The sequence below is a fragment of the Podarcis bocagei genome (genome assembly GCF_964188305.1).
Source record: "Podarcis bocagei genome assembly, chromosome: 4".
NCBI lineage: Eukaryota > Metazoa > Chordata > Lepidosauria > Squamata > Lacertidae > Podarcis > Podarcis bocagei.
In genome coordinates this window covers 93031818-93050420 of record NC_138128.1, presented here as the reverse complement: position 1 = coordinate 93050420, position 18603 = coordinate 93031818, and the positions used below count along the sequence as shown (strand labels likewise).

At 48.6% G+C, this 18603-nt stretch overlaps 1 protein-coding gene across 1 annotated transcript in view; it reads left to right on the top strand.

Annotated features, from left to right (window-relative positions):
- Positions 1-194: 194 nt before the first annotated feature.
- WDFY4 (WDFY family member 4) overlaps positions 195-18603 on the top strand; it is a 207038-nt gene continuing 188629 nt past the window's right edge. The window contains exons 1-5 of the mRNA XM_081191446.1: positions 195-315; positions 4778-5043; positions 11601-11715; positions 15452-15561; positions 18011-18163. Of these exons, the coding sequence (XP_081047572.1) occupies positions 210-315; positions 4778-5043; positions 11601-11715; positions 15452-15561; positions 18011-18163 (750 nt within the window). The 5' untranslated portion in view covers positions 195-209. The remainder of the gene's footprint in view (positions 316-4777; positions 5044-11600; positions 11716-15451; positions 15562-18010; positions 18164-18603) is intronic.

Genomic DNA, 18603 nt, shown 5'->3' with positions numbered 1-18603 from the left:
TAGAAAGTGATAGGAGAGAGAGAGACAGCTCTAAGATGATCGGCAGCTCAGAACATGCTGCTGTTGTCTTTGGCTAGAGGCACTGTCTGCTCCAGCGGAACACCAGCCCAGGTATGTTCAAACGGCCCTGCCCTCTCTCTAGTTCCCCTTTCAGATCGTTGCTGGCTGGTGCCTTCTGTCAAGCTGCAGTCCCAGAGAACAGAAAGTACATGTGTGAGAGTTCGGGTTGTGGCAGCGTGGCAAGAGGGTGGCCAAAGGCAGACAGGGCGCTACTACCAATCACAGAAGCCGAAAGAGGAGACAAAAGGCAGAGAGGTAGGAAGGCTGGGCTGTAGTACACCTGAAAACTTTATCTCTGCTCCATGCTTCCCACATACTCATATCCTGATTTGCTAATTATTAACCACCTTTCTTGATTCTTTTCTGCTGTACTTTCTGTCTGTGCTGGTAGCACTGAGATTTCCCCTTAACATGGGGAGTCATAGGGCTCCCCAACCCGACACTGGGAATTTGCAGATATTTTATCTCTTTTTCCAAAAGGCAGGAGGCTGAAAGGAGCACAGGGAATTTCCTGAGCTCGGGAGGGTCAAAGTCAACAAAGGGGTGTCTCTTAGCCAGAGCTATCCATTTCTCTGCAGGGCTTTTTGAAAGCTCTGCAAGCTTTCTCTAGAGGCAAAGGGTGGTATTCAGTAAGGTTTCACTCAGTGTAGACCCACTTAAATTAATGGACATGGCTAAGTTTCATTGGGGACGTGGGTGGCGCTGTGGGTTAAACCACAGAGCCTAGGACTTGCTGTTCAGAAGGTCGGCGGTTCGAATCCCCACGACGGGGTGAGCTCCCATTGCTCGGTCCCTGCTCCTGCCAACCTAGCAGTTCAAAAGCACATCAAAGTGCAAGTAGATAAATAGGTACCACTCTGGCGGGAAGGTAAACGCTGTTTCCGTGCACTGCTCTGGTTCACCAGAAGCGGCTTAGTCATGCTGGCCACATGACCCGGAAGCTGTACGCCGGCTCCCTCGGCCAGTAAAGCGAGATGAGCGCTGCAACCCCAGAGTCAGTCACGACTGGACCTAATGTTCAGGGGTCCCTTTACCTTTACATTTCATTGATTAGGGTTGGTTTAGTTGAATACCACCCAAAGTGATGTACTATGAAAGAGCCCATTAAGGTGGACTGGTAGTGGTTAGACCGGCACAAAAAATGATTGACCTCTCAGCTTAGCCTAGTTGTAAATCACTGGGTTTTGGGTGTTGCAGGGAGGAATTTGGCCAGATTATACTCTCGCCTCCCAGACTTGTTTTCTGACTACTTATACAGAAATAACCAAGGCTTGCAATGGTGTAGTGCTAGTAATTGCACTTCTTCCACCTTTTGCAACCTGAACCTTCGTAAGCATGCTCAGATAATCTAAGCATGGCAATTGGCGTAGCATGTGGGAGCCACAGGGATGGTTGCTCCAGGTGGAAAATTGCTAGGGGTGCAAAATTTCTACACCTGGTGCTGCCTGGTGAGATCCAGTGCCGAGCGCCTTCTGGCGGTTCCCTCATTGCGAGAAGTGAGGATACAGGGAACCAGGCAGAGGGCCTTCTCGGTAGTGGCGCCCACCCTGTGGAACATCCTCCCTTCAGATGTGAAGGAAATAAGCAGCTATCTGATATTTAGAAGACATCTGAAGGCAGCCCTGTCTAGGGAAGTTTTTAATATTTAATGCTGTACTGTTTTTAACATTTGATTGGGAGCCGCCCAGAGTGGCTGGGGAAACTCAGCCAGATGGGCGGGATATAAATATAAATTATTATTATTATTATTATTATTATTATTATTATTATTATTATGCCTCAATACAGCTGTGTGATTCTGTCACTCCACTTCTCCATACGATGTGACCACTCCAGACAACAGAACGACTCTTCTTATCTATCTCCTGGGGGACAAAGACACCGTTAGGCAGTTGAATGTACTTGCATACTCTGTCCGTTTCCTCCCTTCCCCTCCCCCAAAAGAGAAAAACTTTTCTCTATCTCCTTCCCCCGTGCCGTGCCTAATTTTATAAACTTCTGAAGTTTATAAAGAAACCAAAGTTTTCTCTTCTCTCCTCCAGAAGTCATATTGGACGTTTTGAAGCAGCTGACACAAAGGGTGCTACCAGTTGAGAGGGGAATTTGCTCAAAACAGTTTTGTTTCTCCTTACGCCTATTGTATACAGTTATCAAATGCACTTTGCTCCACCGTGGGCTGTTAAAAACGGTTGGATGGGTTTCATTTCCTGGTTCTTAGGCACTAAAAGCCGTTCCTCATGTACCTTGCATAGCCTCTTTGTGACCAGTTAAGAAAGCAAACTCAGGGCTAGCAAACACATGAATGACTGTATTGTTACAAAAGTTGGGTGCCACCCCCCTCTCTCTGCTGAGCGGTAGCAAGAGCCCATGGTATTCCAGGCACTCCCCCCGGGGTCTGAGAATTGAGACATGGCAGAGACTGCTGTAGCTTTAAGAAATGTGGTTTCTTCACCTATCTACACCTTCTGTCTGCAGGGAGGGAGGCCAGATCTTACAGCTTGGTCATTTCAAGAGGGGCTTGTACCCCACAGCAGAGCAGCCAGCCTTCAGCCAGCCTGCCCAAGATGGATCCCAGTCTATCTTCCTCTTTAACAAAACACCTTGTTAAAAACTATTTTCCTATCACCTGCCAGTTACCCTGATAACATTCCAACCCCCCCCCCCGGGTCTCTGTTCACACGCCAGGGAAAGTGGGGAGGGCAGTTCTCTTGTATTGCCAATGGCTCTCAATTGCCCTATATACCATATTTTTCACACTATAAGATGCACCACACCACAAGACGCACCTAGTTTTTGGAGGAGGAAAACAAGAAAAAAAATATTCTGAATCTCAGAAGCCAGAACAGCAAGAGGGATCTGGCTTCTGGGATAGCCTCTTGCTGTTCTGGCTTCTGGGATAGCTGTGCAGCCTGCATTCGCTTCATAAGACGCACACACATTTCCCCTTACCTTTTAGGAGGGAAAAAGTGAGTCTTATAGAGCAAAAAATATGGTAAGTGGCTCTTAATGGCTCTAGCTTGGCCAGGTTGTTTTGCATAGCCTAGCCTAGGAGTTCCTCTGCAGCTGGTATCTCTCCCTTTCCATCCCAAGTAACCAAAATCCTACCATTTATTAATTTCTAGGGTTTAGGGGGGTCCCCTCTCCCCAGTCTTCCAAATTACCTGTCTGGATAAAGAAATAATAGTAGGGCTTGTGGAATAGTAGACTGTTGGTAATTCTAGTTAGAGCAATGCTAAGATGTTTGTGCTACTTGCAGCAAAAAGTCAGGGCCAAGTTGGGAAGCATTGTGGAATTTGGTTTCATTTGCCGCAGCTGCATGGAATTTATTTCAGATGCTGCTTCTTTCAGCTGGTAAGGGGAGAGAGACTTTCTGCTGTCCACCAGGCAATGGCTTTTTCCACCTGCATTAGCCTAGAAGCCTTTTCCAAACCAGGACTTTGAGAACAGAGCTGGGAAGAAAAAAGAGGCGTTCAGGGATATTTGAAAATAATAATTTTATAAGTTGTGCGTCCTTGTTTCTCAATTTGACTCTTTTACATGGTTTTGTATGTTTTCTGGTATTTTATGCATTGTGACTTGCTGTTATTTTTATTGATTATAGAGTAGTAATTCTTCATTGTAATAAGTGTCAACTGATTAATATTTGCTGGTATTTAATTTCACCATTTTCTATTATATTATATTGGATTGTTGAATAATGCTTTATTTAATATAAGTTGGTTTTTTTAAAGTTTGTGATTTTTTTTGTATTGGATCAGATTGTTATGACATGTGTGACCTTTGCTGTCTATTTTGTTGTTTCTTCAGCTCGTAAATGGCCTTGGGTATTGCAATATTGAAAGGTGGTATACATAAAGGGACGCCTGACCATTTGGTCCAATCGTGACCGACTCTGGGGTTGTGGTGCTCATCTCGCTTTATTGGCCGAGGGAGCTGGAGTACAGCTTCTGGGTCATGTGGCCAGCATGACTAAGCCGCTTCTGGTGAACCAGAGCAGTGCACAGAAACGCCGGTTACCTTCCCGCCGGAGCGGTACCTATTTATCTACTTGCACTTTGACGTGCTTTCAAACTGCTAGGTTGGCAGGAGCTGGGACCGAGCAACGGGAGCTCACCCCGTCGCGGGGATTCGAACTGCCGACCTTCTGATCGGCAAGTCCTAGGCTCTGTGGTTTAACCCACAGCGTCATATTAGAAGTGAAATGAAAACAATGTTGCTGCTCTAATTTTTTTGCACCGTTTTGCAGCAGAATTGGGGTCCCAAACCCTTTGCTCACCTGGAGATTTGCCTCCCATGCACTGTTGCTAATACATAATCTTAGAACCCATTCCAACACTACCTTAGCCTCGCGATTCTTCTCATTCCATTCTGCCAATATAGGAACTCATAACTCGGAGAGGATGGATTTAGAAACCCTGAGGTCACTTCTGGCCCCGGGTAGGGGAAGTGCCATCGGGCTGTGTGACACAACCGCGTCAGTGAACTATAAATGTCAGGTTTGCATGTTACCACAAAAATGTAGGAAGAAGCTTTGCTCCAGCCGCTTCCATGGCACTGCCGTAACCTCTGAACCATCACTACAAGGCGATGGGCTGCTCTGTACAGTGAAATGGAGACCTTGCTCTCAAACCTTTTGCACCGTTGTCTCAGCACAGCAACTCATCTGTTAGTGTAAGACACCCTGCAAAAAAAATGACATTTTGGTCTTTCTTCCCAGATCACTTTGACCTAAGCATGGAGGCTGACCTAGAGTTCCCAAAACAGCTGGAGAAGCAGACGGATTCACCTGACAAGAATGCCCAAGCCCAAGCCAGCAATGAGATGGTAGTCAAAGCAGAACCTGCTGAACTCAGTAAGGAAGATCAGAGCAAGTGCCCTTACTTCCTATGGGAGACCCTAAGCAAGCAGTTCATGGAATATGGGGAAATGAATCCAGCAGAGCTACAAAGCCAACTTCTGACCTTCTTGCCCATCTTTCTGAAGGTTGGTTGGATCTCTACCTATTGCATATTTTTGTTACGAGGTCTTGCTCATACTGAAGGACGGGGTTGTTGTTGTTTAGTCGTTTAGTCGTGTCCGACTCTTTGTGACCCCATGGACCAGAGCACACCAGGCACTCCTGTCTTCCACTGCCTCCTGCAGTTTGGTCAAACTCATGCTGGTAGCTTCGAAAACACTATCCAACCATCTTGTCCTCTGTCGTCCCCTTCTCCTTATGCCCTCCATCTTTCCCAACACCAGGGTCTTTTCCAGGGACTCTTCTCTTCTCATGAGGTGGCCAAAGTATTGGAGCCTCAGCTTCCAGTCCTTCCAGTGAGCACTCAGGGCTGATTTCCTTCAGAATGGAGAGGTTTGATCTTCTTGCAGTCCATGGGACTCTCAAGAGTCTCCTCCAGCACCAGAATTCAAAAGCATGAATTCTTCGGCGATCAGCCTTCTTTATGGTCCAGCTCTCACTTCCATACATCACTACTGGGAAAACCATAGCTTTAACTATACGGATCGAGGGACGGGGTAGGATGGTCAAAAGAACTTCTGTAGTGTGTGCATGTGGGGGACAAGGTGGCAAACCTCCCCACAAAACTGCAACCACCGGAATGTCAACAGCCACCATTTTACTCCCTCTCAGCAACAGTAATGGGTTTCAAGAGGCAAGCAAGCAGAATTTGACTGAATATCTAGGAATGGTTTTGCTGGGTACCTCGGTTTTCGAATGTCTCCGTTGATGAACATTTTGGTTATCGAATGCCATAAACCTGAAAGTAAATGCTTCAGTTTTTGAACTCGCCTTGGAAGTCAAACATGCCAAGCGGCTTCTGTATTGAGTTTTCCATATTGAGTTTTCCTTACTGAGGCTTCCGTACTGAGTTTTCAGTTTTTGAATGTTTCGGAACCTGAATGGTCTTCCGGAACAGATTACGTACATTCGAAAACCGAGGTAACACTGTATGTCACAAAGTAGAATCTGCAGAATATCTGGGAATTTTTTAAGTGGCAGAGAGAAGATTTACATCCACACACTATAGTATTGCAGAGTGGCCTCTTCATGGGTCACCGTGACTTACGCTGGTGTCTGGAGGTTGCTGTTGTTCTCCCTTCCCCCACTGCTGAAATTAGGTTTGAAAGAAATCTTCTTGTAGCCAAGAGAATAATTTCCCCCCCAAGCCTATTTGATCTTCTTGAAGGCTGCAGTTGGGAAGAGAGAGTTAATTCTTGCTACCCCAGTTGCACTCTACAGGAAGTCCAGCCCACACCTCTGGGTGTGTGTGTGCGTGCGTGCGTGCGTGCGAGAGAGAGAAAGAAAGAGAAAGACCCACAACTAGGGTTGGGAAATCCCAGATTTCAGGGTCCAAACCTGCGACTTAGCAGCGGCCCCTGGTGATGTAATTAAGCATGACAAAGTTAACCACAGCCGCTGAGAGCATGTCATTCAAATGAAAAACAACAGTCTAACAAATGAGGAAATATGTCACTGGTTGGAAATTAAGATAGAAACCTCTGATAAGGTGGAGTGTTCCTCTTGTGGGTTTTCTTTTTGTATATTTCTTTTTGCATTTTAAGCTGCATTTTAAACTGTGTTCTAACTTATATTTTAATCAACTGGGGTTTTTTTAAAAAATTTTTTTTTACTGTATTTATATTCAGTGTTAGCTGCCCTGAGCCCGGTCTTGGCCGGGGAGGGCGGGGTATAAATAAAAAATTATTATTATATATACAGTGGTACCTTGGGTTAAGAACTTAATTTGTTCTAGAGGTCCGTTCTGAACCTGAAACTGTTCTTAACCTAAGGCACCACTTTAGCTAATGGGGCCTCCTGCTGTTGCCGCTGTACGATTTCTGTTCTCATCCTGAGGTAAAGTTCTTAACCTGAGGTACTATTTCTGGGTTAGCGGAGTCTGTAACCTGAAGCGTCTGTAACCTGAAGCATCTGTAACCCAAGGTACCACTGTGTGTGTGTGTATTGCTGTTGCAAAATTGTACACGCATGTGAACTATTCTTGTGACCAGCCAGTTTTAATGACGCAATGGCCAACGCTGTACCGTATGTAGGCTTTTAATTCCCTTCTGATCTCAATATCTAACCTCTCCCACCAATGCTTATACTACTACAGTGGTACCTCGGGTTACATACGCTTCAGGTTACAGACGCTTCAGGTTACAGACTCCGCTAACCCAGAAATAGTGCTTCAGGTTAAGTACTTTGCTTCAGGATAAGAACAGAAATCGTGTTCCGGTGGTGCGGCCGCAGCAGGAGGCCCCATTAGCTAAAGTGGTGCTTCAGGTTAAGAACAGTTTCAGGTTAAGAACCAATTAAGTACTTAACCCGAGGTACCACTGTACTATATTATTAGCTACTCTTTAAGGTGTTTAGGGAAAACAAACAAACAAGGATGAGTCATTTTAAGAGTTCACAGGAATATCTAGCCTGAACATCCACATCTGAGATCACCTGTGCAGGTCTACCTGTCTGGAATATTAGCAGGGTGTGGGGTCAGCAGCACAAGACAGCTCAACCTTACAAGGCTTTGCTTGAAACAGAAGCAGAGATGCAAAATTTATTCCCCAAGCTTTGTGTTTAAGATGGGAGTTGTTGGCCACTGGAGGACAAATTGCAAGGATCCTCTTTTTTCACACCAGGAACAGAATCTTCCAGGCTTGTTCAGCTAGATGGCTCCATTGGTTAGAGAGTGGTTTTGAGAATGCTGAGGTTGCAGGTTCGATTCCCATAAGAGTCAGTTGCATATTCCTTCATTGCAGGGGGTTGGATAAGACTGTCTTCAGAGTCCCTACCAACTCTGAATCGATGATTCTGATTGAAACATGGACACAATTTATTTTCCCAAGCTCTGTGTTCTGGGAGCCAGAAATACTATGGTGCTAGCAGAAGTCCCTTTTGTGAATCAGTATAGCTCCATCATCAATCCAGATTTTAGTTTGGAAAACTCTTTCATTTTTCCTAAACACACTGTCCACCCCGCCATCATTTTCCCCCCTATGTCCTGTCATGGAATCCTACTCAATATGATCCAGAGTAGAACTCTGACGTATAGTTAGCAGAGTAAAAACTTAAACACTTTGCAGGATTCCCCCAAAATAGACCAGAGGCAATTGTATTTCATTCAGCAGAGCTTTACTGGTCCTGAAGGCAAATGAGCATCATGGTCACAAATCCAATATATTCAGGATTGGCACAGTCCATAAGAAATCCAGTTGCAGCAGACTTAAACTTACAATAATTTATAATAAGTCTAAACATTAACACTAAGCATACACACAAGGAAAAGAGATAGAAAGAGAAAGTGAAACCCAGGCTCCTTCTGGCCTAATAATAATAATAATAATAATAATAATAATAATAATAATAATAATGGAAGAAAGAGAGGGGGAGAGAGAAGGAAGAGAGAGAGAGAGAGACCAAAGGAGAGAAAGAGAGAGAGAAGGAAAGGAGAAAAGGAGAGAGAGAAGGAAGGGTGAGAGAGAGAAAAAGAGAGAAGGAAGGGACAAAGAGAGAGACAGAGAGAGAGAGAAGGAAGGAAGGATGGGAGAGGGCGATAAGGAAGAGAGATAGAGAAAAGGAAGGGGGAGAGAGAGAGGAGGGAGGGAGAGGTATATAAATTTATAACCCTGCCCATCTGGCTGGGTTTCCCCAGCCACTCTGGGTGGCTTCCAACAAAATATTAAAAATACATCAAAACATCAGTCATTCAAAACTTCCCCAAACAGGGTTGCCTTTAGATGTCTTCTAAAAGTCAGATAGTTGTTTATTTCCTTGACATCTGATGGGAGGACGTTATAGTAAGCATGATCTTGACAGAAGAGATAACAGAACCTGTTTAAGCCAGCTCTACTCGGCTTCTCTGAAGGAATAACCCAAACATCACGAACCTTCTGCTTGCGTCTTTCACACAGAGAAGCTTCCAGTACCCTCTTGAGTTAATTAGAATAGGAAAGATCTCTACACATCACCTCAATACTTTCTGCACTAATAAATGCAAACTGACATATCCAGTGATTTCGTTATGCCCATTACTGGGGCTTCTGATTAGAACCCTCCACCTTCAAATGGGATTGGGAACTTCCCAGTCAAACATTTTATTTTCTTCAGCCTCTGAGGCAGACCCCACTACACTTGCTTCCCCCTGAAATTATCCATCTCTCCACTCCACTTCAAATAACAATAAATATATCCTCCAGTCGGAACTCTCCCCTCCCCTCTCGTTTCTCCTCACATCAGTCTCCTTCGGTCATTTCTTGTCCTTGCCTCCTTGGACTCACTTGAGAAGAACCAAAGGCCACCTCACTGTCCCCTCCCTCTTCTTGAGCCCAGACCAGTTATTTCCCTTTCTCTGTGCTTCCTCCCAGCACTGAGTGCTTGTCCACATGTCACTTGCCCCACACCTACAAAGCACGGGTCTGAGTGGTTTTTCACTTATCGCAGGCTCTCCAGGCACAGGTCCAAGCGGTTTTCCATTTGCCCCACTGTTTTCTCCAGGAGAACCTGCTCCTTACTGCTGAACTGGAGCAAACATTAATCTGTGGGGAACCCGACTGACATTTGCTCTGATTCAGTGGTAAATAGCAAGTTTGGAGACGGAGGTTAATTGGGAGAAGAGAGGAGGACAGACTTCCTCTCCAAAGTCTGTGCAATAGCTTGCAGAGAAGGAGGTTAATTGGGAGAGGGAAGTGGTGGAGGAGGAGGGCAGACCCTACCAGAATGACCGCTCCTCACATTAAACGGGGTGTGCCCTTTGCACGGACACGCACAACCCCTGGACCCTGTGCGGCTCCATCAGCACAAGCTTGGCTTCGCCTTTCCCCAGGTGGGATACCTGGAGGTCTCCGCCTACCTCAGTCAGCTGTCCAATCATGCCTGGGTGAAGCGTTGCCAAGGAGACCAGGCCAGGTAGGGGAGGGACTACCTGCCCACACAATAGAGGGAGGATCTTACCTGGGAATCCTCAGTTGGCTCCAGAGCTTCTCCCACACTGCCCACCCTCATTTAAGTCTCATTTTGCAGGTTAACCTTTTCTTCACAAGTATGTGGGCGCTGCTACGTCAAGGTCGCTGTTGAAGGGCCGGAAAGGAATTCCCCTGCATTGGCAGGTTTTGCCTTTCCTGTAGCAAAACGTCACAACTTTGGCGGTATCAGGCCTTGGGCGGAATCCTTTAGTCTATCTTCCTGAATGGGGGGGGGGGGTGTGCAGCGGTGATCCACGCCCCCTTCCTCTTTGCAGCGGCGATACCAGGGTTCCGCGTTAAAGGGGTTTCTGAGTGGAGGCTTTGGCTGTACGCCTAGAGGTCATCAGTGTTCTCCCCTGCGATGACGCTGTAACGGAGGTGGCTATCTCTGCTTGAACATATGTTCTCCAGAGCCGGCCCATTCCCCCCCCCCCACTGGATAACCCTGATGTTGCCTAGATCCCCGGCTGGGACTGGGGAAGGGATAAACGCCCAATGCCTGAGCCAAGGTCTACCCACATCTGAAATATAATAAAGTTGTGGCCAATTTAATCCCATAGCACGTTGACTTGAGTCATTATCCCACATGGGGGGGGGGGCGCAGTAATCCCTACCCTATATCATGTTACTTTTGATTTCTAACCTCCTCATTTTTTCAAGTCTCATGAGTCTTTCAACTGGCTTCACATGATTAAAATGCAGCATTATTTTTCAACATATATATAGATATATTTCTAAACATAGTCACAGGACTTTTCTTGAGTGGGCTCCCACTCTGCCCTTTAAACCCCGCAGTTTGGGAAATTAACTTACGCCCTCGTTTTCATGCAACATGGGAATTTTAGCCAATACAACAAAAAGTTCCCCTGCAATGTGATTCTGATGAAGGCGGGTGACTCTTCCAAAATATACCCAGGCGTCTTAACATTTCTCTTCTTCCCCTGTCCATCAGTTCCCCACCAAAGGAAAGTAATAGAATTTTCAGGGCCACCTTAGTCATTCTGACTCACAGCCACATGATTCAGAGGGGAAATGCGATTTATTCGTTACAATCGCACGGCCAGGGGGACATAAGTTCACCGTACAAAATAAATTGTGTTGTATCTTGTGCTGAATGTCCATAAAGGTATGATGCAAATACAAGTACGTTTTTGTTTTTATTTTATTTTGCAGTCTCCGTTATGTGTCATCCTTTAAATCCTGCCAAGTCTGTCCCTCCACAAGGGCCACTACTGGTTTATTCCCTTGCCATTTTCCTCTGCTCTAAGTCCTCCACTTCCTCAGCTCTCTTCTCCGCTTACAAAGCAAAAATAGACCCCACCCCTGCTCACCCCACACCTACCCCCCTTTTTCTACTAGGCAAAACTAAACAATACAGGGTGCTTAATATGACAGTGCCTGCCAAAACAGGGCACACAAGATTATCTGCTAGCAGATTTGGGAGGCTGGTGATAAACATTATGTTACATGTTACTGCTAGGATAGCAGCAATGGAAATTAATGCCCGGGAAGCAAAATCAGTGTAATTAATACCAAACGGACACACACACCATTCTTACGATTTTCGAATTATGTTTCAGGCCTGGGATCAGTCAGCTGGCAACATCTGCTTTCCAAACACCCACCTTTTAGCAAGCGAGACGTCGAAGCTTCTGGCGAAAGAAATCAAGAAGAAGCTGAATGGGAACCCTGCAGGTGAACCATAATAATAATAATAATAATAATAATAATAATAATAATAATAATAAATAAATAAATAAATACAGTGGTGCCTCGCAAGACGAAATTAATTTGTTCCGCAAGTCTCTTCGTCTTGCGAGCTTTTAGTCTTGCGATGCACGGTTTCCCATAGGAATGCATTGAAAATCAATTAATGCGTTCCTAGGGAAACCACCTTCAGACCAGGTCCGGGGACAGTCTGTCCCCGGACCTCTTCTGAAGGCTGGGGGGGGGGGGAGACAAGGGCTTTTCTTCCCACCCCCAGCATTTTAAAAAACCCCGGGACAGTGGAGGACTTCTCCGCTGTCCGGGCGATCTTAAAATGCTGGCGGGCGGCATTTTAAAATCGCCCCGGACAGGGGAGGACTTCTCCGCTGTCCGGGGCGATTTAAAAGCCCCTGGGAAGGCAGGCAGGGGGGAGCAAAGACTTTCGCCCCCTGCCCGCCTTCAGAAGGTGTTCCCACCCCCCCGCCCGGCTTCGCAGCAGCGCTACGAAGCCCGGCAGCTGGGGCAGGTGCTCCCGCCCCCCCTCCCCACTTCGGAACAGCGTTCCGAAGTGGGGCGGATGGGGCAGCTGTTCCCACCCCCCCTCCCCACTTCGGAACAGCGTTCCGAATTGGGGCGGATGGGGCAGCTGCTCCCGCCCCCCCTCCCCACTTCGGAACAGCGTTCCGAAGTGGGGTGGATGGGGCAGCTGCTCCCGCCCCCCCTCCCCACTTCGGAACAGCGTTCCGAAGTGGGGCGGATGGGGCAGCTGTTCCCGCCCCCCCCTCCCCACTTCGGAACAGCGTTCCGAAGTGGGGCGGATGGGGCAGCTGTTCCCGCCCCCCCCTCCCCACTTCGGAACAGCGTTCCGAAGTGGGGCGGATGGGGCAGCTGTTCCCGCCCCCCTCCCCACTTCGGAACAGCGTTCCGAAGTGGGGCAGCTGGGGCAGATGTTCCCGCCCCCCGCTTCGGAACAGCGTTTTAAAATGCTGGGGGTCGGCAGCGAACGCTCCCGACCCCCAGCATTTTAAGATCTCCCCGGGACACGGGGAGATTTTAAAATGCTGGGGGTCGGCAGCGCTTCGCTCCCGACCCCCAGCATTTTAAGATCTCCCCGGGACAGAGACTTCTCTGCTGTCCCTTGGAGATTTTAAAATGCTGGGGGTCGGCAGCGAACGCTTTGCTCCCGCCCGCCAGCATTTTAAGATCGCCCGGGGCAGGCGGGGGGAAGGCAGGCGGGGGGGAGCAAAGACTTTTGCCCCCCACCGGCCTTCAGAAGAGGTCCTCTTCTGAAGGCCGGCTGTGGGCGAAAGTCTTTGCTCCCGACCGCCAGCATTTCCCTATGGGCTTTCGTCTTGCGATGCAAGCCCATAGGGAAATTCGTTTTGCGAAGCGCCTCCAAAACAGAAAACCTTTTCGTCTTGCGGGTTTTCCGTCTTGCGAGGCATTCGTCTTGCGGGGTACCACTGTAAATGTTATTTATACCCCGCCCTTCCCAGCCAAGGCCGGGCTCAGGGCGGCTAACAACCAATAATAAAAACGAGTTGAATGAATACAACTTAAAAACAAGATTAAAATACAACATTAAAGCATTAAAACAATTAAAATTAAAATGCAGCCTCATCACAGGAGGAGAAAGGAAAAAGAAAGAGGGGGAGGGAATCAAATTGACTCCAAGCCAAAGGCCAGGCGGAACAACTCTGACTTCAGAATGTTGCTTCTTCATGTTACCTGAGTTGCAGCCCCAGTTACAGTGGTGTAGCATGGAGAGGACCACTGTGCTGGTCCTGAGGGTTAACTGTGCAGCGAGGTCCAAGTCCAGTCCGAGGTCAAGGGTGTGGTATGGAGGCTGTCCGTCAAAGCTGAAGCAGGGTCCAAGGCAGGGAGTCAGGTGAGGTCAGGAACTCTGGCAGGAGAGCAGGACAGGGTGCAGGCAGGAACAGGTTACCAACAACGTTGCTCCCGCAACCTGGGACTTGGGCTGGCTGGCTTTTATCTGCCCCAAGGCATAGGGCGGCCCCGGTCCACAGGTGACTTGCCTCTCCTGGCCTGGAGGCGAGCACTCCTCCTGCGGGAACTTAGTTCCCTCCGCCTCTCTGCCCTGAGCCTCTGCAGCTCAGGAGACGCTGGAGGGTTACCGGACCCAGAGGCAACCTCAGCTTCCCCTGACGGGGCTGAGAGTGGAGCACCTGCAGGCAATGGGTCCTCCATCACCTCAGGAGCCAGAGCAGACTCAGCTGGTGCCTGCACCTGAGGATCCAGCACAGGTGAGGACCCTTCAGGCTCAAGCCCCAGCCCCGGCTCAGCTGGTTCTGGAGGCGGGGACTCCTGTGCAGGCTGGGATCCCTCAGGTTCAGCCTCCGAGTCCGAATCCCAGGCCATCACAACCGCAGGGGCAGTTGTCCGGGGCACAAAATTGTTAGGAGTACACAATGGCAACACCCAGAGCTGCCTCAATACATCTGTGTGCTTCTGTCACTGGGCTCTGTTGAAAACGGCTTCTCCATGCAGGCCAGGAAGTGACCAGACAATGGACCGACTCTGCGTTTCTTATCTCTGCGGTTGTGATCTCCTGGGTGATGCGGTTGAATGCGCATGTGTACTCCATCCATTCCCCTCCCTCCCACCCCCTGCTCCATGTGGCCCCGGGTTCTGGCAACCCTGTGGAGGCCCCTAGGTAGGCTGTTGAAATCTCGGGGAGCCCCCTCCCCATGCTCTAGTGGGATAATATTCAACTAAGAAAGCTTGAATGTAATTTTATTTCAAGATCAAATCAATATTATTTTGATCCGTTGTCGCAGTGCCCCTAAAAGGCGTGGGAACCATATGCTGGTGCCTACACTGCCTGTTTGGCACTGTGGCACTGCTAGCAACCCATGCTACGCTACTGCCCAGTTAATATTCCTGGGTGAAATGGGGACCTCATTTATCCCAAACTTGGCTCTCCTTGTTTATCCCCATGCCAGAGTGTTGGTTCATAACGAAATTTGGAGGGGAGGCCCTTCCAGGGAAAGCTGACTGACAGTAGCAGGGATAAAGATGGAGGAACGTCAGCTCCGAGGGAGAATACACAGAGCAGACCACTGTGGGTGACAGCTGGAAGAAAGTGGTGCCTTTTCCTTGGACAATTAAGGCTCGCCATGCCAAAGGAGAAAGGAGATTTCCATAGAGAAAGGACTGTGCCAACTATGACCAAAGGCTTTTATAGACCTACTGTTAAAGAGCTGCTGCTTTTAGGTTGTTTTAGGTATTAGATATTTTATGATGCTTTATTGTGAAGCCACCCTGATTATGTACTTGAAGGATGGGGCAGAAATCGAAGTAACAGAGACACAAACAGTGGGATGAGAAGAGTATGTTCTGTAGCAGCCCTACTCTTGGGCCTTGAGCAGAATAGAGTACAGTGGTACCTCGAGTTAAGTACTTAATTCGTTCCGGAGGTCCGTTCTTAACCTGAAACTGTTCTTAACCTGAAGCACCACTTTAGCTAATGGGGCCTCCTGCTGCTGCCATGCCGCCGCTGTGCGATTTCTGTTCTCATCCTGAAGCAAAGTTCTTAACCCAAGGTACTATTTCTGGGTTAGCGGAGTCTGTAACCTGAAGCATATGTAACCTGAAGTGTCTGTAACCCGAGGTACCACTGTATTGCAGGCATCTGTTCAATAACCTAAGCATTCTGCTGTTTCCCCCACCAATGTGTCCCCCCCCCTTTACTCTTCAATGGCAGAAGAAGCCCAACTGGCTGTGTGGCAATTTCTGCAACGGAAGGACGAAGAAGAGCCGGATGATGGTTATGTGCTCCTGAGATCTGTCTACTTACTTTCCCTTGATCACATGGTGAGATAAAACATTGTCCTCCTCTGCCCCTGACTTGCCACTCGAAGGAGTTGGTATGAATTCACCCTGTGAGCGCCATTCACTTACCTGAGTCAGTTCAAAGTAGAGCCATTTCCACTTCAATGATATTGAATTCCGCTGTTACACAAAACCTATTGCGTGGCGAGTTCCCCCCCCCAGTGGAAATAAAGACACATGACACAATTATTTAAGGTTAATGGGCTAAATATGGCCACAACTTTATTGGTTACAGGTGATGAGCGCTATTGGCTTAGGCATTGGTCCTAACAGACTATCCGGCTTCAGCCTGTCTGCTTGAAGACCGGGAAGGGTTAACCACCAGTAGGGGGAGTCCTGCTGATGCACATCAACTAGGAACTCCCCCGGGGTCACCGCTCAGGGGCGTGCCTTAGGCCCTCACCTCAATAGGCTTCGGACGGGGCCACGCCCCCCGGAATCCATTAACAGACTACCCTTCAATATGCGGGGCAGGTGATGGCGCTTCCTCCCCTCTTCCATCTACAAAACAATACCAATGCCTAACCACCATTACCAAGAAAGTTGTGACGATTTGCTATGAGGTAGGTGAAAACCAAATGGCTGGTGCCAATTTGCCAAGTGGAAAAATTCCTACCAGGCCCCTCAACGGTGACCAACCAAGGTCCATAGCATGGTCAAGGAACGAAAAGCTTAAAGGGTGGGAGAGTGGGAAACAGGAACAGCTGGTATGGGGGAAAAGAAGGAGATCCCTGGCCGTGCCTGCGTTTAAATCTGGCGGGCCACACCTCCAAAGCCAGCCGATTGGCTGGCCAGGGGGTGACACGGCTGGGGGTTCCCCCAATCGCGCGGGGGCTGGGACTCCCGCAATCCCACCTCCTCTTCAGGTTGGAAGTGGCTTTAGTTTAAGAAAGTTCGGTTTCTTAAGGTCCTATTGTTACGAAGTTTGAAAACTTCTAGCTGAAGAAGTTAGGTCTCTGCATACCTAACCGATTGCTGCTTATTTAGGGCAGTGGTGAGGCTGAGGGCTCGTCCCCCCAGCTGCTTGCCCCATGGCTTGAAAGTCTAGGTCCAAGTGGTTTTCTTCATGACCTGCACTTTCTAGGCATGGGAGCAAGTGGTTTTCCCCTTGCCTTGCTCCTTACTCAGGGAAAACCCGCTCTTTCGTTCTAAGTTGCAGCAATATGGGGAAACCCAAATTGCTGTTTGCTCCGGTTTTCCCCAGGACAAAACAGCAGGATGAGGGTGGATGAGTCCTGAGGCTGTGTGGGCACACCAGCAGAGCTTATCTAGTCTGCCCTATACTGCCACAACCCTGCTGCTGCCCTGTCCCGTGCCAGCCCCATTTAAATAAACTGCATCACCACGGCCAGGAAGGTGGCTCCATGCCTGCTCCCCACCCCACAGGCCAGTGCTGTCCATACCAGAACGCTTTTACAGATTGGGCAGCAGCCATGGAAAGAGTGCAGGATGGTAAGAAGAGCGAGAGGGTGATCTTCAATGTTTATTTAGGCCAGTACCTCCAATATGATGGGACGCGGGTGGCGCTGTGGGTTAAACCACAGAGCCTAGGACTTGCCAATCAGAAGGTCAGCGGTTCGAATCCTGTGATGGGGTGAGCTCCTGTTGCTCGGTCCCTGCTCCTGCCAACCCAGCAGTTCGAAAGCACGTCAAAGTACAAGTAGATAAATAGGTACCACTCCGGTGGGAAGGTAAACGGCGTTTCTGTGTGCTGCTCTGGTTCGCCAGAAGTGGCTCAGTCATGCTGGCCACATGACCCGGAAGCTGTACGCCGGCTCCCTCGGCCAATAAAGTGAGCTGAGCGCTGCAACCCCAGAGTCAGCCATGACTGGACCTAATGGTCAGGGGTCCCTTTACCTCTACCTCCAATATGAAGATAGCTGTGGCCCACCATACTCCACTAGGGTCACTGCTAGCTCCTTGAGCTGTGGGTGTCTGCAGTCCTAGGCTCTGACAAGCCCTGTTTGTGGTTCGAATTAAGACCTCTGCCTCACAACACCCTCTAATCAGTTATACCTGTGGCAGTGTATGTGTTTGCCAGGGCCGGCTCATACATGGGGCAAGGTGAGGCGACCGAACTCAGGCAGCAGGGGCAGCAGATCCTGATGTAGATCTTTATTCCCCCGTTGTTCCTGACGTTGATTCCTCGCCCCTTCTTTTCTGGTGGGGAGGGGGCACTGTTTTTTGGGGTCTCCTCAGATGCCAAAACATCTTGGGCCGCCCCTGGCACTTGTCATATTCTAGTTTAAGTACCAGCTGATCTGTTGCCTCAGCCTAACAACTCTTCGCCTTCAGCCTTCTCTTCTCCAGGCGAACATAACTCTCTTTCCAGCTTTTCTCACAGGACTGTTTTCTACACCTGAAAGAGGCTGGTAGGATAGAAGCCCTTAAATGAGGGTTAATGCAATCAGCTTTGCTTTCCCATATCCAGGAACGAGGAACCCGGTGGAGTATAATCAAATCTGGGCTCCCGGTCGCCCTGTTCCAGTGTCTATATTTCTTCTTCGCCTTTCCCCTGGAGGAAGCTGGTGGAAACACTGGGATGAGTCAATCCGAACATCAGGCACAGGAAATGTTTGTGCAGGTAGGGCTTGTTGTTGTTGTTTAGTCATGTCCGACTCTTCGTGATCCCATGGACCAGAGCGCGCCAGGCACTTCTGTCTTCCACTGCCTCCCGCAGTTTGGTCAAACTCATGCTGGTAGCTTCGAGAACACTATCCAACCATCTTGTCCTCTGTCGTCCCCTTCTCCTTGTGCCCTCCATCTTTCCCAACATCAGGGTCTTTTCCAGGGAGTCTTCTCTTCTCATGAGGTGGCCAAAGTATTGGAGCCTCAGCTTCAGGATCTGTCCTTCCTGTGAGCACTCAGGGCTGATTTCCTTCAGAATGGAGAGGTTTGATCTTCTTGTAGTCCATGGGACTCTCTCCTCCAACACCATAATTCAAAAGCATCAATTCTTTGGCAATCAGCCTTTATGGTCCAGCTCTCACTTCCATACATCACTACTGGGAAAACCACAGACCT